Source organism: Mustela lutreola, chromosome 8 (genome assembly GCF_030435805.1).
Source record: "Mustela lutreola isolate mMusLut2 chromosome 8, mMusLut2.pri, whole genome shotgun sequence".
Lineage (NCBI taxonomy): Eukaryota > Metazoa > Chordata > Mammalia > Carnivora > Mustelidae > Mustela > Mustela lutreola.
Genome location: NC_081297.1, coordinates 146,262,628 through 146,286,383, shown reverse-complemented (window position 1 = coordinate 146,286,383; position 23,756 = coordinate 146,262,628). Strand labels below are relative to the sequence as shown.

The 23,756-nt window shown below is 43.8% G+C and overlaps 1 protein-coding gene across 7 annotated transcripts in view; it reads left to right on the top strand.

Annotated features, from left to right (window-relative positions):
• Positions 1 to 23,756, top strand: part of EFCAB6 (EF-hand calcium binding domain 6) — a 219,775-nt gene that overhangs the window by 54,252 nt on the left and 141,767 nt on the right. For 5 of the 7 annotated variants that reach the window (XM_059187201.1, XM_059187202.1, XM_059187199.1 and 2 more), the window contains 4 exons: positions 4,293 to 4,429; positions 8,524 to 8,636; positions 17,067 to 17,191; positions 22,876 to 23,024. In XM_059187201.1, the coding sequence (XP_059043184.1) occupies positions 4,293 to 4,429; positions 8,524 to 8,636; positions 17,067 to 17,191; positions 22,876 to 23,024 (524 nt within the window). The remainder of the gene's footprint in view (positions 1 to 4,292; positions 4,430 to 8,523; positions 8,637 to 17,066; positions 17,192 to 22,875; positions 23,025 to 23,756) is intronic. The other 2 variants (XM_059187204.1, XM_059187205.1) reach the window with 1 other exon arrangement.

The following is a 23,756-nucleotide window of genomic DNA, read 5'->3' as shown; positions in this document are numbered from 1 at the left end:
GTGCCTCCTTTCTGTTTGCTAACTGTGCCTCAGTTTTGGCCTCTTTCCCTGGGCTTGGCCCTCTGGAGTCCCTTCCCGCAAAGCAGTGGGGATTGAGGGATGGAGCCCAGGAGAGCAGAGGCCGGATAGGGAGCTAGGGACCTGGTTCAGGCAGGAGCACACACGGATGACAAGACTGAAGTTTGGGCTTCAGCGCTGGGATGGAGGTGTAATTAGGAAAGCCAGAGGGAGGGCTCAGGCTCTCGAAGGAACAGTGGCGGGATCAGAGAAGGGCCCAGGGGCAGCAGACCCGGCCGGCAACAGATAAAGAAACGTGAAGTGGTCCAGGCATAGACGAACACTAAGAGGAAGCGAGGGGTCCGGAAGGGATGAGAGCGAGCTTTTGTGCACACCTCCCTCGGTGGGGAGCAGGTGGAGTGCGACAGACCTGAATGAAGGCCAGGCGGGAGCTGTCGGGAGGAAGAGTTCGGAGATGCAAAAGTCTTGAAGGGTGAGTGTGCGCGGTACAGGGGAGAGAGAACCAGGAGGCCTGGAAGCCGGAGCAGAGAGAGTAGGGGAGGGAAGCAGGGGTGGGGTCGAGAGGTAGGGAGGGTCAGATCAAGGAGGGCTTCGCAAGCCTGGTGAGAACTTTCTAGCATATGCGGGAGAGCCTGCCATGCTTGTGAATTTGGGCAGTTCCTTGTGGCTGGAGCCCAGAGACTGTGGGAGGGGGCGAGATTGTGGGATTTGGAGCTGGCGTGAGGGGTAAGCAGGAGGCTCAGAGACAGTGGCTCTTAATACAGACGTGTCCCACTTCTACCAAAATGGCACACGTCTCGCTGGCCTAGAAAGGAGCTAGAGGCTGCCCACGCCATCCTATTTTTCTGTCTTTACCTTTTCGTCTCCTGCCTCTCCTCCCTCCTCCAGGGAACAGGGAAATGGGGTGGGGCAGGGACACAGTCCCTCTTGTGACCCCAGCCACTTGGCTCCTGTGTGCTTTCCTCTTCTCTCCTGTCACGGACAGGACAAGTCTTGTACACCGTGGCCCTAACTCGCCTGCCTTCGATAAGCCCCGCCATCTGCAGCTCAATTCAGATCTTGCCAAACTTCAGTCTGACAAATGATAAGAAACTTGGAGACATACCTCTGGTGGGTGTGAGTTCTGTGCCAGACTCGCTGCTTCCTGGCTTTCCACGCTGGAGACCCATATGGGCTGCTTCGGGGGTTTAAAAAAGCGCATCGCCTCATGTCCTCCGTTTCACCAGAAGAGGTGAATCGGGATTTGGCAGCAGACAAGGTGCCGTGGGTCCTGGGTGACCGCTGGGCAAGGGCGCTCGGCGGCCACGGCTCTGCTCTTTGAGACAACGCCGCTGGGCTGAGGGAGGACACCCGGGAGCCAGCCTCGCCGTCGCGGACACCGTGCCCCCTCCTCCTCGCTGGGCATTCCCAGGGTGGGCGAGTAAGATGGTTTCCGCCAGCGCTGCCCGGTTGGTAGCCGCGGGAGATGTGTCTAGAATTTAGCATGGGGCTTTGCACAGAACAGACATTCCACTGATAGTTGTTCAAGGATGATACTGTTAGAATCATTATTCCATCGATGGTCGACCGAGGCATTCTTACATCCAGGATCGGCCCTGAGGGGGGGTAGCAAAGGTTCCTCAGGGTGTGGCCTTCTCCCCAAAAGAAGAGAGATTCATTCACTCACTCAAACAGTTACTGAGCCAGACCCCGGAGCCAAAGCTCCGAACCCAGCTCCTGGAGCTGACATTCCCAAGGGAGAGTCAGGCGGACAGTCAAGATGAGCATGAAATCAGTTGGTGAGAAGTACTGGGAAGACGAGGATCAGAGTGTGGGGGGTGGGGGGTGGGGTTCTAACTTACCCTTGTGGTCGGAAGGTCTTTCGGATAAGATGACAGGTGCGCCGAGATCTGGATGAAGTGAGGGAGTGAGGCAGTGGGTATCCAGGGAAGAATGTTCTAGGCGGAAAGAACAGCAAAGGCAAAAGCCTTGAAGCAGGAGCCCAGCACTGAGGAGGAACAGTGGAGGGGCTGGCGTGTGGCCCCAAAGCAGCGAGCCGCGTGGGGGGAGCGCAGTGGGGGCGATGAGGTAGGAGAGCTGCCAGGACCCGATCTGTGGGGCCTGGAGGGTCACAGCTTGTGGGGAGACGTGAGTGAGGCAGCGTGGCTGTGGGGATGGGGTCAGGAGTGTCTGGTAGGCAGCATCATGACCCAGGAGGGGAGGCCCCTCCCATGGGTTTGGAGTCCCAACAGATGCTGGGGAGGACCAGGCCATTGGCTGTCACCTTACGGCCATTTCTCTTTCCTGTAAATGGCTGTCAGTGGTGGGAGGGGGAGGGGGTGGGTAGGGAGGTTAGGAGCGGGGGGGGGGGGGTTGGCAGACTCGGGGTGGGGGTGGCGAGGGGCTAACACAGCAAAGCGGGAACACACAGCGCCCTCGGGTGAGGGGACCCAGGAGAGCGTCGAATGGGTCACATCAGGTGCTTGGAAAAGGCGCTGAGCTGGCTGAACCTGGGAGCAGGCTTCCCAGGGCTGAGGCGGGCAGAGGGGCACATACCCACTGGTGACTACAGGGACTGGGTGGTTGGGAGGGAGCGAAAGGGAGCTGTGCCCAGGAGCTGAGTGGCAGGTAGGAGCCCTGCTGGGGAGAAGACTGCGGGGTCCTGCACTCCAGCGAGGCGGCCGGAGGGTGGGGGGTGGTTGGAGCATGGGGCTTGATTTTAGAGAGTGGCAGTCGTTGGGGATGACATGGTGTGGAGTCTGAGCGGGGAGAGGTGATGTCTGGCTGAGCGGAGGACGGGGAGCTGAGAGACCTGGGCTCAGAAGTTGTCTGTAGGGAACTCTGTGTGGTCCCCAAAGTAGGGGCGGCATGTCAGGCCCTCACAGCCCAGCCAGGAGGGCCTGGGACTCAGGTCCAAGCAGCCAGGGAGAAGAGGGAGCAGTGGCCGTCCTTCCTCCAGCTTCGTGGTTCCTCAGGGTGAGCACGAGGGCAGCCGCCCCAGGAGCAGGCTCCTGGGGGTTCCTCCTCAGTCAGACAGTGTCCGGTGAGGGGAGCTGGCACAGGAAGTGTTGAGGAAGACAGGGATGTTAATAACAAGAAAAAACAACAACCTGCTCCTCTTAGTGTTTTCCCCAAACCTCTTCCTTGAGAGGCACTGATCACCCGATTCTAGACTGGGGATGGACTTGATCTAGCTCAGGGCAGCAGAATCAGACCTGGCAAGGCCCCACTGTGCCAGTCCTGCATCACTTTTCATCCACAGTCCCGTCCCCAGCCGTCACGTTCCACCGTGCCAAATGTGCTCCTGTCCAGCCCTAGCCACCCCTCTCAGCTCAGATGCCTCCACCTGCAGGAAGCCTCCCGGATGACTCAGGCTGAAAGTGCCCATTTCCTTCTGTGAAGGCCTCCAGCTCTGTGCTCTCCGTGTTGCCTGGCTCTCATTCCCACAGCTCAGCTTCACGAATATTTACTTTATGTCTTGTTTCCTCCTCCAGTACTGTAGCTAAAGGGTGGGTTTGCGTTAGAATCCTGGTATCATCGCTGTCAATGCAGGTGACTCATGTAGCGTCCTTGAGCCTCAGTTTTATCTAACAACGGGGAGGGATACTTCCTTCCTGTGGGTTGGGGGGATTTGATCACATAGCTCCGTGCTTAGCACCCGTGAGGCCTGGCGAAGTTCCTGTCCTGTAAGTACCAGTAGCTTTGGGGTAAGGACATAGCTCAGCACTCTGAATCCCCACATCCCCATTTGGCTCATCCAAATGCCTTTCATGTTTGTGTGCCCAATAAATATACCCTTGCTGAATTTGGGAAAGACATCTAGGCAACTTTTCTACAATTTTTTTTTTTTTTAAATTCAGGGGTTGAAAGGTACAGTACTGTTTTGCAGCTCCTAGTAAAAACATGCATGTAGCTGTGGAAAAATGAAGATCGTCCAAGTTCAGCCCTGCCTGAACTATAGTTTTTAAGCACCAATCAATAACAAAAAAAGATTTTTCACATGGCTTTAAAAGGGAATGAATCGTGTATGAGACTTACTGCTTTACATCAGAAAGACTTTTTAAAAACTTACTGAGACCATTTACAGAGAAAATGGCTTTACAAACATTCAGTAAGTGCAAAGTATTCTTTTTTCCATAGACATATCATTTTGCAATACCTGCAACTGTGAGTCTTTGAAAACATTTATTTTACAAGAAATACTTAAAAATGTTCACATTTTTTTTTAAATGACCATTTTGGTTTTTAACACAGGGTCTTTTTTGACTTCTCCGAAATCACTTTTTCCTACACAGATTTTCAAAAACATTAAAACTGTTATCAAAGCCTTGAAGCTCATTGATGTTAACAAGACTGGTCTGATCCAGCCTTGTGAGCTGAGGAAAGTTCTGGAGACCTTCTGTTTGAAGATGAAAAGTGACGAATACAGAAAGTAAGTGAGTGGAGATCTGGGGAAAGGTGGCTCAGTAGAACTTAGCCCAGTTTCAAAGTGGGGCCTGGCAGGTGCACTGGGACCAGACATCACCCCCTCCCCCGGCTCTGTCTTGACTGTTTAAAAGAGGTGTTCCAGGCACGTCTCCTCTGTTGGTGGAGCTTTCCACAAATGTGCAGATCCGAGAGCTAATGATTCGGATTCTGAGAGTCCCCAGGGTGGCAGTCATCTGGCCTGCAGATCAGAACACATCTTGATTATTTCAGTAATCCATCACCAGTTGTCTCTCCTTCCCTGGTTGGCTCCACGCCCGCCGTCCCCCGTGTTTCCAGTTCACAGTTGATGTTGACTCAAAGCCCGGGGATAGAGAAGAACAAATTTCAGGAATTATTCCTTGGTCGATGTGTTCCCTGTTGGCTCTCCCTCCTGATATAATAACAGAAACTGAACTTTCCCCTGAGGACAGTTGTTGCTGGGGTCCAGGGGACACTGCAGCAGGGGGACAGTGAATAACTAAACGTTTAGCTGTTTCATGGCTTTCGAAAGCCCCCCCCCACCCCGACCTGCTCCTCGTGCAAGGGCAGCGTGTGAAAATCTGCCTGGGCTTCGTCTTTTTGTTGTTTTGTTTAGTTTTTTGAGCATCCAGTAAACTCCGGATCATTTAGAAGAAGCCAAAGGTTTGGCTTCTGTGCTGCCTGAGCTTTGAATGGAAGCTACTAGAAGGGGGCCTACGTTTAACTTCATTTCCGTGATACTTGGCCAATAGACTCTCTTCCTTTCCTGCCTTCCCCCACCACTTTCTAAGTATCCCCCAGGCTGTTAACAGACTTACCGAGCCTTATTATTTCACTCTGAGCCGAAGAGTTTCACATCACACCGCAGTTATAAATCCCGATGACACCGGTGGCTGCGCTCACATGGTGTCATAAAGACGACATTGCTTCTGGAAGGAGTGCAGGGAGTCGCTCCTGTGGCAGGCAAGCGTAGGGGGTATGTGACCATGGCCTGGGCATCGTGGGGGCTGAGAAACAAGGTGACTTTTTAAAAAATATATGTATTTCCTGGTCTTTTGAATATTTTCTTCTTTCTTCCTCTTTATAACCCACCTCAGAATATAAAAGGACATAATAGATGTTTTAATTTTTATATCTTTCCGACTGGGAAAGTGTCCAGAATAAGATCCAAACAAAACAAATTAAATAATTTTGTGCACGCAATTATAGAACAGAAGCAACACTCTTCTAAAACAGGCCATCAAAAAACAAAACAGTGTTTTATTTGACAATAAACCCTGTGTTTGGCACTGCAGTCTCCAACCTAGTAAATCTATAAAAAATGTTACTGTCTGTTTCCCCATCTCGTAAGTATCGAATAATAAAGAACTCCACAAATTTTTATTTGAGATTTTTTTTTTAAGCCTCGGCAACAATACTGTTTTCATGATAAGGCTTGAGAAACATAACATAATGGAATTGCTTTTCTTTAGAACAGAAACACAGAAGATCAAAAGTAGACCATTTCTTCGATTGCTTTAATGCTTTTCTTTATTGAGGCTCAAGAATATACTCTTTCCTTGAGAAGATGCTTCAGTATTTACTTGGCCTTTTTAGTTTTTGAGCAGGAAACACAATGCATTTTTGAATCCTTTCTTTTATCGGAAACAGCCTTCTCTTGAACACCAGCCTCTGCCTCTCAGGGTGGCGGCAAATGCCTGCCTGGCCTGTAGAGTCGGGCATGCCTGGGGTCAGGTCTGTGGACGCCCTTCCCGGGTCTAGGACCTCCGGAGGCTCCTGGGCCTCTCTGAGACCCCGCTTCTTCTTAAAGAAGTGGAGACCGAGGAGCCCCCTTTGCAGGGCTGGCGCTAGGATTCCCCCTGGTGCGCACAGTGGGCCTGTGATGGGCCGGGCACAGAGTAGGCGGTCGTCCCGCAGTGACCGTCACAGTCATGGACATGCCAGGAATGCGCTTTACTCCTGGGAAAACAGTTCTCTTTGGGCAGCAGAACACCACGCAGCGTGTATGGAGAAGAGGCGAGAGAGAAAATCATCGCCGGTTTTATACTTAATCACACCGCCCTGAGACCTGTTGGGTTTTGCTTTTGCTTTTCCTTTCCCACCTCTCACACCCCACCCTCGGTTGCCTTGCAGACTGACGTATTTGAATCCCGATAAAATAACAGATGAGCAACCTGAAAAGCTGACAGACTCACCGAGGGTCAGCTGGCCGCCTGAGCCGACCAGTGAAGTCCACGGCTGGTTGTAGGTGGGGACGCTGGAGAGGTTTATGGGTCCATGGGTGTCATTCCCTTTGTCCCCTACAGTGGGCCTTCCTGCGTGACCAACTTGCCTGCAGGTCTGTGCAGGTGTGTGGCCTCTCCTGCCCTGAGCGCAGGGCTCTGGGAAAACGGCCCTGGCCCTTTCATCCCAGGAGCGATGCAGCCTCCCTCACCTTTATTCCTATAAAAAAGCCTATGGGATACTGCACGTGGGGGCAGTACTGAGGCTTAAATTTTTGACATTTTATCTGTAGGAAATATTACCATGGGATTCTGTCTGTGTGTCCTCAATGACTATGTGGCCGGTATTATGAAGGTGGCTGGGGTGGGTGTTAGGAGAGGTCAGGATTCTCTTGGAGGAGAGAGCAGTCTGAAGGAATGCTGCATTTTTATAGAGACTGGGGAAGTTGGTGATGAGATTTTTATCAGGATCTGGACATGTTGCTGGAGCAGCAGAGAAGCCAAAGCTTTCCATAGGATGGCAGCCCAAACAGGAAGGAGCACAGGAGCTCAGCCTCCTGGGTCCCCGAGCCTACGGCCGTATTTTCACAAGACAGAGAGTGTGGATGAAAGATACGGCTATTTGGGGAGTTTGAGCCTGAGCATCTGGCAGCTATCCTGTCTCCAGATAATTTTTCTTATTAGAACAATAGGCAAGATTCATCAAAGTGGAAAAAAAAAAAGGTATGCATCGAAATGAATACATGACATTACTCTTTGTTAAATTTGGAAAACAGAAAAATAACAAATACTTTAAGTGATAATTACTAAATTTTTAGAAAGCAGCATGAAATTAGGTAATTATAGAAACCAACACATATGGAGATAATATAACCAAACATTTAAAAACTGTCAATTTTTTATAAATGTAATAATGCAGAAATCATCTAGAAAACCATTTATCAAGTGGCAGATTTGAATAATAGAAAATTCATCTTAAGAAGAAAAAAAAACCCCAAACATTATTTATCTGAACTTTAAAAAAAGAGTATCTCAGTATATTTTAGGGAGAGACACTGGTTAAGTGGTTTTTTTTTGGTTTTTCAAAAATATTTTATTTATTTGAGAGAGAGAGTGTGTGGGCGTGAGAGAGAGAGAGAGAGAGAGAGAGAGAGTATGAACGGGGGGAGGGACGGAGGGAGAGGGAGAAGCAGACTCTCTACTGAGCAGGGAGCCCAGTGCAGGGCATGATCCCAGGACTCTAGGATCATGACGTGAGCCGAACATAGATGCTTAGCTGACTGAACCACCCAGGCACCCTGGTTATGTGTTTGAATAATGTTCTTTTCTCTCTGTGGAAATCATAGAATGCTTCAAGGGAAGTTTTGCCCCTGACACAGTGAACTGGACCTCAGTTTGTGTCTGTGATATGCGGTGCTTGGTCAAGAGGGTGGGCTGTGTTCCCCTCTAACCCCCGGCTCTAAGCTGTCTCTGGTTATGGAGGCTTTCTGTTAACCGACTCATGGTCTAGATCATTGCCCCGTAATTATTAAAGGCAGGCGGGACCCGCTTTTGCTGTCCATATGCAGCCTGAACCCTGGCCGCCCCTTCCTCTTGCCAGAGAAAGGAGAAAACCGGGACCTGAGACGTGTCTGTACACTGGAATATGACACGGGCATCAGTAGTCCGAGTACGGCGATCTCCGCAGGGTCTGTGTGTTTTCGTCTGCAGTAATGCTTCCCGGGGTTCACTTTGGAATTTCAGCTCTAGCTAGAAACACAGTAAAATGAATACCAGCCCCGGTGTTCAAGGAGACCTTGCTTCATTTCAGATTCTCTGTCTCATAATTTCTGATTACCAAAGAGCATTTCTCTTCCAGGTTTGCACAACATTACAACATTGATAAGGACACCGCAGTGGATTATAACGTTTTTTTGAGGAACCTCAGTATGAATAACGACTTGAATCTTCGGTATTCTGGGGGAAGTCAAGGTGAGTGTTTTATAAGCATATAGCTAAAGACTTCAGTGTCCTTTGGCATGATAATCCCTCTTCTCTGAATCTGTTCTGAGGAAGTACTTTCAAATACGGAAACTGCCTTATGCACAAAGATAGCCGTAGCATTGTAATTTAGAAGAACAACATAAATGTCTAACCACAGCAGAAGGATTCCGTGAGTCACAGCACATGCACCTGGTAAAACGTGCAGCTACGAGCGATGATTTCCGTGAAGTTAATGGTCACACGGCAAGTGTACGTGGGGTATCAGTAAATGATGGGAAAGGAATTCTAGAATACAGATTGTCTTTAAGTGATGTGTGTCTGGGTTGTTGTTTGGTTCTTTTTTCTGCTGCTTCTATATTCACAAATTTGTGTAATGAACCTGTTACTCCTTTTGTGATGGGAAAAATCTTTGTATAAAAGGGCGAGTAGCTGTGTAGTTTCTGCATTGTATTAGACGTACATGTGAAGCCAGGCCACTAGTCCCTTCCTTGGGTTCAAAGCCCAGTAACATATTGTATCTTTAAGGAGTATGTGCATATGGGTGTATGTGTGTGTATTTTTAAAAAACAGGACAGGTAAGGCATAAAATAAGTCACATAAAGAATATAATAAAGAATATAATAATAAAAAGCATTTATTTATTATGTTTTTTTAATAAACACTTTATAAGCTTTAATTTTAATTTTGATTTCTCTCAGTACCTTTGTACTTTTGTACTTTGTACACTCAGCAACTTTGTGAATTGGGTATTATTGTCCCATTTCTCAGATGAGAAAATGTGAACTCAAGGGTGCTAAATGAAGTCCTCAAAGTCATACAGTGTGTTTTTGGTGGAGTTGATATTTGAACTGTTTAATTCCAAAGCAGACTGTTAAAATGCCTGAGAGGGAGAGACAGAGAGGAAGAAAGACATTTGTAAAAATGGGTTCATATAGATGCTATTTTACGAAAGTTTCTACTTTTCTACTTTTCCTTTTTCCTTGAGTATTAAAAAAGCATAGGAATTGGGGTGCCTGGGTGGCTCAATGGGTTAAACAGCTGCCTTCGGCTCTCCTTTCTTCCCAGTCCACCTAGACCAGCCCTCGACACTTTTCCAGTAGAGTTTTCCTCATTTCAAGAACATTGGGTAGGGGCGCCTGGGTGGCTCAGTGGGTTAAGCCTCTGACTTTGGCTCAGGTCATGATCTCAGGGTCCTGGGATCGAGCCCCACATTAGGCTCTCAGCTCAGTGGGGAGCCTGCTTCCCCGTCTCTCTCTGCCTACTTGTGATCTCTGTCTGTCCAGTAAATAAAACCTTAAAAGAAAAAAAGAACATTGTGTTAATGGATACTTTTTATTCTATTATGCATTGTTAGTTAGTCTACTTTCAAATAGTATTATACTAATTCTCATGAAGTATAAGAACTTTACCATCAGTATTTCCAATTTGTCTTTCCTATCTTTTATTATATTGCTGTTACATGGTGTGCTTTTATATACACTATAGAGACAGAATGCAGCTTCTCTTGCTCTGCTGAGATTTTCTATCTGTTCACTCATTAAGAGTATATTTTCCTTTATATTCTCAAACACTTTGAAATTTAAACTCTTAAATGTTTTAAAGTTTTCATCTGCTAGTTCCAACATTTAGATCATCTCAGAGTCTGGTCTTTATTGATCCTTATTTTGGTTTGTTTTGTTTTTTTCTTGAATGGGGATCACAGGTTCCTGTTTTGTTTTGTTTTGTCTGTCCCCCGTCTCACAGTTTTGGAATTTATCCTGCGTAGAGTAAATCTTGCATTGTGGAGACTGTGCGGTCTCTTTTATGCCTCCGAGGAATTTAAGCATTTGTCTTAGCAGCCAGTTGATTTGCCTGGACTCAAGCACTTTGTCCTCCGCCCCTTCCCCCTCCCCCAGGGCTTTCACACTTGAAATCTTTGTTGTGCTATTTTAGCCTTAGCTGGGTGTCTTATTGTATGCTGTACAAGTCCTGTTCAGGGGTTAGCCCAAGATCTTGGCAGAAATTATGCACAGATGTTAGAAGTCCTCCTCTGTGCTTTTCTTTCTGGGGTTTTCCTTACTTTCTTACTTTCCAGCTGCTGCATAATTCTGAACTCTGTTATCTATTTCCTAAAGCCAACAGGACCCTGGGTTTATATCCAGATTCTATCCATTTAGCATCGGTTTGGCTGAGACCTGCCCTCAGGCAAAAAGCCAGAACTAACGAGAAATGCAGTCAAGTGTTTCTCTGTTTTTCCAAGCTTGGACTCAGGTTGATGTCAGTTGCCCTCTAGTGCTGTCAGATAGCTTTTTGTTTATATTTTGGCCAGAGTTTATAATTGTTATCTGCTGAAAGGATAGGTTCAATATGGGCCAATCCACTATAATTGGAAGTAGAACTTTCTGGCTGCCTAAATTAATAGTTTCTTCTTGCCTCAGTCTACACTGGTAGATTTTTTTCCCAATTTTTACTTATTTACTTATTTATTCACTTATTTTCTTACTTATTTTTGCTTATTCTAATTTTTACTTTCTAATTTTTCTTTTTCTTTTTCTTCTTTTTTTTTTTTTTTTAAGATTTTATTTGTTTGACAGACTAAGATCACAAGTAGGCAGAGAGGCAGGCAGAGAGAGAGAGAAAGGAGGAAGCAGGCTCCCTGCAAAGCAGAGAGCCCGATGCGGGACTCGATCCCAGGACCCTGGGATCATGACCTGAGCCAAAGGCAGAGGCTTTAACCCACTGAGCCACCCAGGTGTCCCTGATTTTTCTAATTTTTGCTTATGTCATTAGGAATTGTTAAGTAGGAAAAGTTGTGTAATAGCTTCAGTTCCAACATGGAACTCTCATTTTTTTTCCATTTTCTTGTCAGTAATTGGCAACTTTTCTGTTCGTTAGGGATACATAAAATAATGGTGCATCTCACAATGAAACACATTGTCAATTTGAGATATATATCTGGTTATTCTGTATATTCTTGTTCCTGCAGTGTTTGCTCAAGTTCTTATTGCTCTTAGTAGTTAAATTTGGGGGAGTCAAAAGCTATATGCAGATTTTGACTGTGTGGGGTTTGGCACCACTAACCCTCATGCTGTTCGGGGGTCAGCTGTAGTAATTTGGGGGCTTCGGGCTGCATTATATTAACACAGAGGTCTGTTTACTGGTGTGTAGTGGGGAAGGAGGAATCACAGGCACCTGCCGGTCCCTCCCCAGCCCTCCCCATGCCATCCCATCAGCTCAAAATCCTCAGCCCCAAAGTCTGGATATGACAGGATCAGCATATCCCTTCTGGGTTGACTTATCATGGAAATTCTTTCATCTGGACCGTCGGTTGGCTAATTTGAATCCCCGCCTTACCAAACTGTTTTGGAAAAAGCCAAGGAATGCAACAGATAGGTTGCTCAGGGTATCGATCAAACAAAGAAGACAGTGCCATTATATGGAATAGGTCACAGGTCCTTTTAGGTTTTGATTCATCTTCTGATTTCTCTCTGTGTGAGGAAGGTAGTAGGTCTTTCTGTGTGGACTTGGCTTCCATATAACTGCCACATTAGGAGTGAGAACGTTTATCCCATTCTGCTCATGTGCTTGGTTTCCCTTGTCATTTAGGTTATTTGAGTCTTGTCCTCTGGTTGATTTCTTGAGATGTGCTCACGAAAATGACATCCTTTGATTTCTTACACGTTCATGACAGTCTGTATGTGGCCTGTACAGTTAAAAAATCAGTTTGTCTGAATGCAGTGATCCAAGGGGCACCTGCCACCAGTGTTCATGGCAGCAATGTCCACAGTAGCCAAACTGTGGAAAGAGCCAAGAGGTCCATCAACAGATGAAGGGATAAAGAAGATGTATGTATATATATACAGTGGAATATTATTCAGCCATCAAAAATGGAATCTTGCCACTTTCAATGATGTGGATAGAACCAGAGGGTATTATGCTAAGTGAAATAAGTCCACCAGAGAAAGACAGTTATCTTATGGCTTCACTCATGTATGGAATTTCAGAAACAAAACAGAGGACCATAGGGAAGGGAGGAAAAAATGAAACAAGATGAAACCAGAGAGGGAGACAAACCATAAAAAACTCTTCATCAGGGGCGCCTGGGTGGCTCAGTGGGCCTGCTGCCTTCAACTCCGGTCATGATCTCAGGGTCCTGGGATCGAGTCCCGCATCGGGCTCTCAGCTTGGCGGGGAGCCTGCTTCCCTCTCCCCCTCTCTCTGCCTGCCTCTCTGCCTACTTGTGATCTCTGTCAAGTAAATAAATAAAAGCTTTAAAAAAAACAGCTCTTCATCAGAGGAAACAAACTGAGGGTTACTGGAGAGTTGCTGGGGTAACTGGGTGACGGCGTTAAGGAGGGCACGAGACGGAAGGAGGACTGGGTGTTCTAGAAGACTGAAGAATCGCATGCCTGTACTGGTGAAACCAATGATACATTATATGTTGATTAATTGAGTTTATATAAAAATGTTTAAAACAAATGAAAAACAACAAAAAATCACTATGTATATAAAATCCTTGGTTCAGATTTTCATTCCTTAAGGGTCTTAAATATTTTAAAAAGAGATTTTATTTATTTATTTGAGAGAGATAGAGCAAGAGAAGGGGGAGAGTCAGAGGGAGAAGCAGACTCCCCGCCGAGCAGGGATCCTGTTTCAGGACTCGATCCTGGGACTCCAGGATCATGACCTGAGCTGAAGGCAGTTGCTGAACCAACTGAGCCACCAGGCACCCCAGGATCTTAAATATTTTTACCCATTGCGTAGTGACTTAAAGTTTTGCTGAAGAAAAGTTTGATGACAGACAGTCTGACTTTATTTCCCTTATTAGAGACTTGGTCATTTTGTTCAGATATCCAGGTAATTTTTTTTCTTTTTATTTAAAACCCAGTAATTTTGCTAGAATGAGTCATGATGTTGGACACTTGTGATTGATTCTGTAAGGATCTGTATGCTATTTGAATTGGCAGGTTTGAGTCTTTTATTTCAGGAAGGCTTCTGGAATTGCAATTTTTAGCATCTGAACCATTCTGTAGTTAGATTTTCTTCCCAATGATACCTTTTACATGTATCCTGGATTTCTTTTCCTGTCTTCTTTTTTAGACTGTAACTTTCTTCAAGCATTCCTTCCTACCTTTTTCTTTTTTGTTTACTTGATGCAATTTTTTTTCTTTTTCACCCTCCTTACTGTTGTTTGTTTGCTCTTGTATTCATTTTAGTTCAGTCTTTGTTTCTGAGACAGTTTTATTTCTGATTTGCTTCAGAGCTCTGTCATCCAATTTCAGAGTTTTTCTAGCTCTGATTGGTACTGTTCTCCCTGATTGATACTGTTCTCCTCAAATGAAAGATCATTTGAGATCTTTCTCATAAATCAATAAGTAGCTAATATGTACTGAGGGTCTGGTGAGTGCCAGGCCTTATGCACTCATCACAACGTCAATCCTCTTGGCAACTCTGTGGCATTTCTGTCCATTTCTTCTTGCAAATGGGGACCCAAAAGCATAGGCCTGAACAGTTGGTGATGGAAGATTGCCGAGTCCGTGTGTGGATCCAGAGTGAGTGCCCCTCACCTTTGTACTGTTTCCAGAGTTTCTGGATCTGACATTGGAGCTTCCGCTGAGAAGTTCTTCTCTTGGTACTCCAACCCTGAAGCACATGGACAGAAAAGTAAAGTCTACACTGTTTCTGATTTTTCTAGGATGACATTTTTACTGTTTTAATAATACTCATTTTCTATGTGGTGATTTGGAGAAGATATTCTCAAGAGAGCAATAATTTTAAAGTATAGGTCCCCGGGACGTTAAGCATCCGACTCTTGACTTTGGCTCAGGTCATGATCTCAGGGTCATGAGACCAAACCCTGCATCAGGCTCCATACACAGTGTGGAGTCTTCTCGTTTCCTGACCCTCCCCTGGCCACTTAAAGCTTGCTCTTTCTCTCTTTTAAAAATAAATAAATAATATCTTAAAAAAATAAATGTCCCCTATTTGCATTTTTCCCAAAATTTCATTTTCTTAATTAAGCACGTAATTCCACATACTGCTATATCTGATTCTATTTCTCATACGAACTCCTGCTTTTCTTTTGTCTACGGGCTATGAATGATAAGGATATGATCTGCTCATGTCATTTCCTTTTTGGGGAAAATGTGTTCTACAGGGGCTCATTACCAGGAGCTGTTGGTGGATTTGATGCTGTTTTTACCCATGTCAGAGAGTCTCTAGGTTTAATATTTGCAGGGACAACAACATTTGACTTTTCTAAATATATAGAACAATGTTTCCTGTTCATTTTGCATGTTTCTGGCTTTGCTATGTTTATGTTCCTAATAAGCCATCATCTTGTTTGTCAAAAGCACTATCTGGCACCTGAAGAAATGACATTAGGAGGTGGGGTTCCTTCTGTGCACCGATGACCTACGTAAGTGCACATGTAAGCTTTGGATTTCCTCTCTACCCCAGTTCACATCAGCACAGACCCTTTGGGGGAAATTAGCAGGTGGCAGGAATTATTAAGCTGGGCTGATGGGTGAGGCCTGGCGTGACTATGACAAGACACACCCTTGAACAAGGCATGGGTGAGTTCTGTAGCTAGTCTGGGGTAGCGGATTTAATGACACGGGTCCCTGGACTGCGAGCTCCCCAAAGCCCGATGTTTACGGAGCCAGAGCGGGTTTCCCTCAGTGTGCCGTGTGTCCCTGTGTACCACTGTTAGAGCATCAGTGCTGCGGAGTGAAACACACACATAATATGCGGGGTCAGAAAACTGGGCTCCACGGCCGCAACTGAGTCAGAGCCCAGTTCTGTGGGTTCGCTTCCCCGTCACTGGATGAGGCTCTCAAGTGTGTTTGGAGATGCCAGTTTCAAATGCCTGGCCCACCAAGGCCGCAGAATTTCAGACCAAGTTCTGCCTTTGTATTTCATTATATAGCCAGCGGGGTCCACCGGGGGAAGCTATTTTTTCTTTTACTTTTTTCTTTCTTGCTTTTCTTTTCTTTTCTTTCTTTTTTTTTTTTTTTTCCCCCGTTGTTTTTTGAGGTAGGAAATGGAATTCCAGATGACTGGCAGTTTGTTAACTGCAGCTGAGTCGTTGTAAGTGTGCTTAATTTGAGTGAAGCTTATTTGCAGACATTTTAGGAAATAAATCTGGGAAACCATTTGTGATTCTTTGCAGTCGACTTTGAGAAAGAAAACGGCTATATTTTAGATTTATTTTATTCTCTTTTATTATAAAAGTAATACAAGCTGGCTGCAAAAAAGGCAGAAACCACAAAAAACACGAATAACAATCCCCGGATTCCTTCCACCTGAATCCTACCACTGTGTTCTTTTTGATGTATTGTCCTCCCCAATTTATTTTCTGCTGCATGGCTGGGTAGATGGATGGCTGGGGGGGTGTAGGTGGATGGGTAGACCTGCAAATACACAACATATGTATTAGAATGAAAATTAAATTATGCTAGTCATCCTTTCAATCATGAAACAATACATATCAAGGAAAAATTTCCACGCCTGTTAATTTAGACAGGCACCTTTGTTTTTAATGTCTGTGGTATTTTAGAGGCTTGATGAGCCATAAGTTATAAAACCAATCCTCTATTAATGGGCATTTGAATTGTTTCAATTTTTAAAAATCTTGAAACAGTGCAGAAAATACCTGCACCCATATACGTCTGTTGAGTAGTCATGTAATTCTATTTGTGTAAAATTCTAGGAGATTTCAGAGTGTTTAGGTCCCAGGTTTTCTATACATAGGCCAGAACCGATTTCTTCATCATTCCCTTGTATCCATGCCTCTTTGACAAGTGGAAAAAAATTAACTTGTTTTCGTTAGACTTACAATTACCAATGAGTTTGAGTACTTTTTCATACATCTGTTGTGTTTTTAGTTCTTTTCATGTGAATTACCTGTTTATAACCTTAGTCTATTGTTCTGTGAGTACTTATCTGATTGATTCATAAGAGCTACTCATGCATCATGGTAATTAACCTACACTTTTTCTCACTTGTTTTTCTTTCATTGTGATTTGTGTGTGTGTGTTTTTAACCAAACAAAAAATAAATATTTGTACCATCAGACCTATCCATTATTTAAATGATTTGGGGCTATAATGTGTCCCTTGGAAAGACTGCGCACAGAGATTGTATGCTATGTAATATCCATCTTAATTTTCTTCTGCTGCTTTCATGGTTTTATTATTTCACTTGGTGTACTTTTTACTCTATCTAAGGTTTATCCTAGCACAAGATAGCAGGTTGATTCACATTTTTTTCCAAGTTGTTCAGCCAATTATTTCAATACCATTTATTACATGGCTTCTCATGCTTTTGATCCATTCTGGTCCTACTTTTTACCGGACAGCTTAGGATGAAAAGGGAACCCTGGATATTTAAACGTACCTTTGGCGACATGAATAAGAGGAAGCTCTTTTGTTTTAATAGAGATCTCATGGAACAATCAGCCAGTCAAGAATTCCAAAGAGGAGTGCCTGCACAGCTCTGCTTCCTCGGAAAATGTCTGGAAAAACCGGTCCTTAGACGAAATTGAGAGGACCTTTTGCCAAGAGGTAAGAGTGTCTCCCTCATGCCAGGGTTCTCTACAGTGTGAACTGAGGAAATTGACAGCTGTGGAAAACCGTTAGGTCTTGACGTTATTTCTAAAATTTGCTTCGATCCTTCTTCCACGTCCCCAACCCTGAGGCCTCCTTCAAGTCCTGATGACAGTCCTTTGGTAATAGTAGAGGTGGTGAGAGTCTGGTTCTTAAGCGTCTCCTCTGTACTACTCACATACTAAATGTGGTAAGAAATAGTCAAGACTGCTCTAAGGACAACTTTATTGAGTAAAATAAAGGAAAACTTGAATAAATGAAGAGCTCTTTTTTTGGATAGGAAGATTCAGCATTCATATCTGCTCTCCTTATTTCTGGATATAAGGATGTATCCATATCTATCTGGATATATGCATATCTATCTAATATACACACACACCCATATATAGATGTATATATGCATATACATATATGTAATATATATGTATATATTTTCTTTTGAAAAGTTATGGGAAAGGACTTGCAGTACCACATAAAAAATAATTTATAGGGGTGCCTGGCTGGTTCAGTAGGTAGAGTACTCATCTCTTGATCTCAGAGTTATAAGTTTGAGCCCCACACTGAGTATGGAGATTACTTAAAAATAAAGCTTTTAAAAATTATAAAGGCATAATATTTAAGACACTATGGCACTGTCTTACCGACTACTAGTAGGTAATGGATTGGTCTCTATGTGTGAGTTTAGCATATGATATCAGGCCTTCCCAGACAGTGTGGTGGATCTGGGGAGTGGCTCACCCAGTAATTCGGATAATTCACGAGGCAGCCATTTCAGGGAAACGTTTGTAACCTTCCATTCTTCACACCAAAGCAAATTCTATATGCATCCACTATTAGATTTAAAAATGTGTGTGAAAATTTTTTAATCTTGAAATTGAGACTTCCTTTTAAGAGTGATGTAAAGCCCAAAAACCATAAAGAAAAAGACTGATACATCTGATTATATTAAAATGAAAAGCTCTTGCACAGCAAAACTTTGTGTAAGCAAATGGGAAACTTGACAAAATATGTGCCACATAAAAAAGAGAAAAATCATAAATATTCCAAAGGTACGTAGAACTTTTAACAATGAATATAGAATTTTCTGGAGAAAAATGTCAATGAGGAAAAAAATGAACAAAAACCAGTGTTGATTAAGGTGTTGGAGAAGTGAGTGTATGTAATATTGTGTTGGTAAATTAGTAAAACTTGTTTTCTGTTATTGTTGTTAATAAATTTATTGTTTTCATAAAAACAGAACCATTACAAAATGCATTAGCACTACCAAAAAAGTAAGCAATTCTGAAAAGTACAAAGAAGAAAGTATAAATTATTCAAAATCCACCACCCAGAAATAATCAAAGGCAACATTTGGCGAACATAATTCTAGGTCTGTCTTTATTCGTATATATAGAAGGACGGCTGCCTCGGTGGCTGGGTGGGTGGATACATGGATAGAAATAATTTTATAAGAAGAGAATCATGCTCCTTTTTACAAATAAGACATATTTAATTTAAATGTCTTTGAATTTACCAGAGGTAAAGGAGACATGGCCCCCGCATAATGAACCCTTCTGTGGGGCCTCCCGTGTGCCAGGCCTTGTTGGGTATTCCCCTCCTCAGCCTTCCAGCAGCTCCGTGAAGGCACTCTTACCATCCTGGCTTCAACTTGAGGAAACTGAGGCATGGAGGGGTTTAATGACCAGATCAAAGTTACCCTGCCCGTCGGGCCTGGGGCCAAGTTTAAGTCCAAGTTCTTGTCAAGTCCGGCTTCGAGTGAAGCTGAAGATACATGTGCACTTTGGTAAATATTTCTTTACCACAAGATATATTAGGTCCTAAAAGGGACTTCAAGACAAGAAAAGAGATTAAGAAAGCCATTAAGAATTGCAGAAATGATGGTGTTTGTGAAGGATCTTTCGATTATAGGCAGCGCGGGGCGGGCTCTCACTTCCTGTGGCCCTCTCTACTCCCCACCTCACAAGTTTCGTTGTTTCTGTTTTGTTCTTAGTCAGGGCTTACAATGATATTAACACTCCATTCTGTTCCTATAATTCCCCTAGTTGTCTTGTCTTCGTTTCGTATTTGCGTGGGTTCAGTGCACATCACTACACTCCAGTGCTTACCATAGTTAATCCCTTTCAGAGTTCATTATTTTGATTTATTTTGGGGCTGGCTGGATTTCACTGTCAAGTAATTTCCTTAAGAAAGGCTCATGGGTACTTTATTCCCTCTGTTTTTTCATATTTGAGACTTTCCTACTAGAACAACGTGGCTGGATATAATTCTTCTATCTTCCTTTTTCTCTCCCTCAGAGTGTTGTAAGCATCATTCCATTGTCTTCTGGCACTGGGTGCTCTGGAGAAGAAGCCTGGGGGCAGCAGATATTTTTTCCCCTTGTAGGTGATTCCCTAAATCACCTACAAGGTGATGCCTAAAGTTTTGGGTTTGGGTTTAGGGGTGGTTTTTGTTGTTGTTGTTGCTGTTGTTTTGGCTCCTTGAAATTAAAAAGCGAAACTGAGCTGTACTGACCTTAAGCATTTTGTCAAAGTTTTCTGGATCACAAGGTGTTCTTTTTGATGGACAGATTCAGTCCTCCCTTCATTTGCAGAAAACTTTTTCTGTGTCGCTAAAGTCTTCCCCCACCTTCCATCCTTGCCTCCTTCCCGCCTTCCCTCTGCGCTCCCTGCATCTTCCGTTCCCTCCGTGGTGTTCCCGGCTGTCCTCCCACCGGCCATCTTGGTCTACCCTTGACGGCTGCCACCTGCTCCCAACTTGACCCACTGCTTTTGTCTTTTTCCTCTGCCTTCAGTGACAGTCTTTTGAGCCATTTCTTTATTATTCATTTGAATTTCAGCCTTGTCTCTTACGCTTGCTGTTTCTTGTAATGAATTCCTATTCTTAGTTTCTTTTTATGGCATGAAACCTTTGTAGATGATGTGTTTATATTTATTTGTAGTATGTTTCCTTACAGACTGAGCTCTTTGTTTTTTATCTGATCTTTCTTTTCTTTCTTCCTGTGGTTTTCCATTGTCTATATACACACAAATTACACGTTCTCTTATGGATGCATGGAGATTGCTCCCTGTTTTGTGCTAATCCAAATGGCGCCCCTGGAAGGGGTTGCATCCGTATCTTTTGGTGCACCTGTGCAAAGGTCTCTCCAGGAATTACGCCTAGGAGTGGAATTACATGCCAGTTTGTAGCAGACACACTTCTCAGCTTTATTGGCAGTATCAAATTGCCTTTCAAAATAACAGTTTGTGCACCCAACCACAGCATATGAGAAAGAAGTCCCGTCATTCTACCTACTCACCAACACCGGATATCGCTAGACTTTTTTTCTTTAAAGATCTTATGTATTTATTAGAGAGAGAGAGAGAGACAGCGAGCACAAGTCAGGGGAGGAACACCGAGAGAGGAAAAAGCAGAATCCACACTAAGCCCCGAGCCTGTTACGAGGCTCCAACCCACAACCTCGAGACCACGTCCTGAGCTGAAACCAAGAGTCGGAGGCCCAACCCGCGGAGCTGGCCCAGCGCCCCAATTATTGTTAGACTTTTAAATTTTACTTTGTCTGATGCAGATAGAATGTCATCTCAGCTATGATTTTAATTTTTATGTCTCATAGCTTTATACATTTTGTAGCCTTTCTTTAGAATGTTTTTGGTAAAAATGTATTCGTTTTAAACTACTGTTTGTTTATTGAGTGTCCTCAGTGTGCCAAATTCTGCTTCATTCTAGGTCATTATTAGTGAACAAAACAGACACAATATGCTCTCGTGGAGATTGCACAAACTCACATCAGGGAGAGGGTATTCAACACATTCATAAATGCGATAAATACGGGAAAAGACCTCATTTAGATAGCGGATCAAGGGAATGTTTATACACATTACATGTACAAACAGAAGGAGCGTACCTTTTGCTGGTCCGTCAGTAACATGATGGCATGCTACACATCATTTAAAGCGTGATGGTTGACATAAGTTCTTACAGGAAAAAATATCATGAGATACTGTTCAATGAAAAAAGCCCCTGTCCCATCTAAACGTATAGCCATGATCACATTTTTTGTAAAGTTATAGGTTTATATGATCATTATGGGAGCTTTTGCAACACTACAGAAAAAAACTGGATGGAGAGACTCCCAGGTGTCTTTGCGTCCTTCTTTTTACTTTGCTGAATTCCTTGCATTTTCCCCTTTTGTTTCATTATAAACAGTCACAATGAAAATCCTGAGAGGTTTATACATGCCACCAAGACACTGTGTCTGTTTCACTCCCTGCTCTTTTCCTAAAAGCTCTTGATTATGTCAGAAACATTGTCCCAGAAAAAACGTCAATGGAAACCCATGTCATCAAGATAGTAAAAGCAATTTCATTAATTCAGTGAATACACTGAGACGGTACTCCACGTCTGGCTCTGCCTTCTCTCTGTGAACCCATCGCCCTGAAAGAGAGAGGGGCAAATTCAGCCACATTTTGGGTTAGTTTTGTGCAACTTTCTAAGAAATTTAGGCCCTGCAATTCTCTAAATATTTTTAAAGGTCTTCCCATTAGATTTCCAACATTCTCGTGTACCCTATGGAAATTTCAGTGAATTGCTTCTTACTCCTTTGGTGGGTGGAGACTCTTGTGCATGTATTTCTATGTTCCAGCATAGAAAATATTTTTACAATTATTTTTGTTAATGTATAATGTATTATTTGCCCCAGGGGTACAGGTCTGTGAATCGTCAGGCTTACACACTTCACAGCAGTCCCCATAGCACGTGCCCCCCCAGTGTCCGTCACCCCACTGCTGTCTCCCTACCTCCGCTCCCCCCAGCAACCCTCGGTTTGTTTTGTGAGATTAAGAGTCTCTTCTGGTTTGTCATAATTTTTTTTTAAGTCACCTTATGTACTAGGTTGGTGGTTATTTTGTTTCTCATTGCAGTTAGAGGGGATGGGGGCAACAATTCAGACCAAGTGGAGAGGGTTGGAAATATCGGAGAGTACTGTTATTACTCAATAACAAACAGCGGGAAACCTTTGGAAATAAAACCAATCTTCATAGTATTTTTATGAGTCCTATAAAAATCAGTGGTTAACCTACTTTGCTGAATTTTAGAAGTCCCATAAGCGAGGCTCATTCACCCTGATTGTTTGTGATTCCCGTTTAAAAAAGAAAAAATAATTAAAGAAATGTACAATGTGTACTCTGTTTACGCAATCTTTATATTAATGATTTTCCTTAGTCTAAAAGCTACTTCTGCTTTTAATAAAATGTTGCCAGCTTTTTCGTTTGATTGACCCAACTTAATCAGGAGGAGCATAGCATGGGCTCACAGTAGGAATGGCTTGAAAGTATATTAAGAAAGATGTATCAAACTGGCAGATCCACTGAATATTTTTAGCTCTGAAATTTGAGGTGAAGCTATTATATGGCTGTTTTTCCCTGAGAAACTTGTCTGCCTTGTCAGTTGAGTCGCTGGGGCTGGGGATACTCTTCTGCAGTGAGTTCATCAATTAAACATTTGAAGTTCAGAACGTGCCATCGTTATCTTTTTGATCAGTTTTTGGAGGGGGAAATGTGACGAGATTTTGGTAAAAATTCACTGGGTGAACAGCTCTGTGAAGTGGATTTCTACGAATGCAACACTCAAATTTTCGTTCCCTACAGCTTCCCAAGGCTTATGAAAAGGTTGAAAAGGCCCTGAGTGCTGGGGACCCCTCCAAAAGTGGATATGTATCTTTGAATTACCTAAAGATTGTTCTCGACACCTTTGTGTACCGATTACCAAGGAGAATTTTTATCCAGTTAATGAAAAGGTAAGAGTCCCATTGTTTCCTTGACAATTTTCCCACCCTCAAATGTCAACCGTGAGAATAAGGAGCAGCTTCATTTATTTTTTATTAATGTCTTGGACTTTTTTTTTCTTGAAAATTTCAAACACATGCAAAAGTAAAGAGAATACTGTAAGGAATCCAGTCACGTACCCACTACCCAGCTTTGGTATTCAGCTCGTGGTCCATCGTTTCTTTTCTCTTCCTGCTCCGTTTTCCATTAACCCCAGGCATTTTTTTAAAGTTTTTATTTATTTATTTGACACAGAGAGAAAGAGAACGAGCGAGAGCCCAAGCAGGGGGAGCGGTGGAGGGAGAGGGAGAAGCAGACTCCCACAGAGCTGGGAGCCCCAGGCAGGGCTCCATCCCAGGACCCTGAGATCATGACCTGAGCTGAAGGCAGTCACTTACCTGACTGTGTCACCCAGGCGCCCCAATCCCAGATGTTTTTGAAACAAATACCAGATACCATATTTTACTGCAAAGATCTCACTATGTGTTTCTCAAAGATAAGAGCGCTTTTAAAAAACATGGTAGAAATACTGGTTTTGCACCTAATAGAATTATCAATAATATTGTTAAACATCCAGCCAGGTTTCAAATCTAACCGATCATAGATTTTCCTTTACAACTTGAGTCAGGATCCAAATAAGGTCTGTGCGTTGCAGTTGATTGATTTCCCACAATTCTGTTTTTAGTCTGTAGGGTCTCACTGCC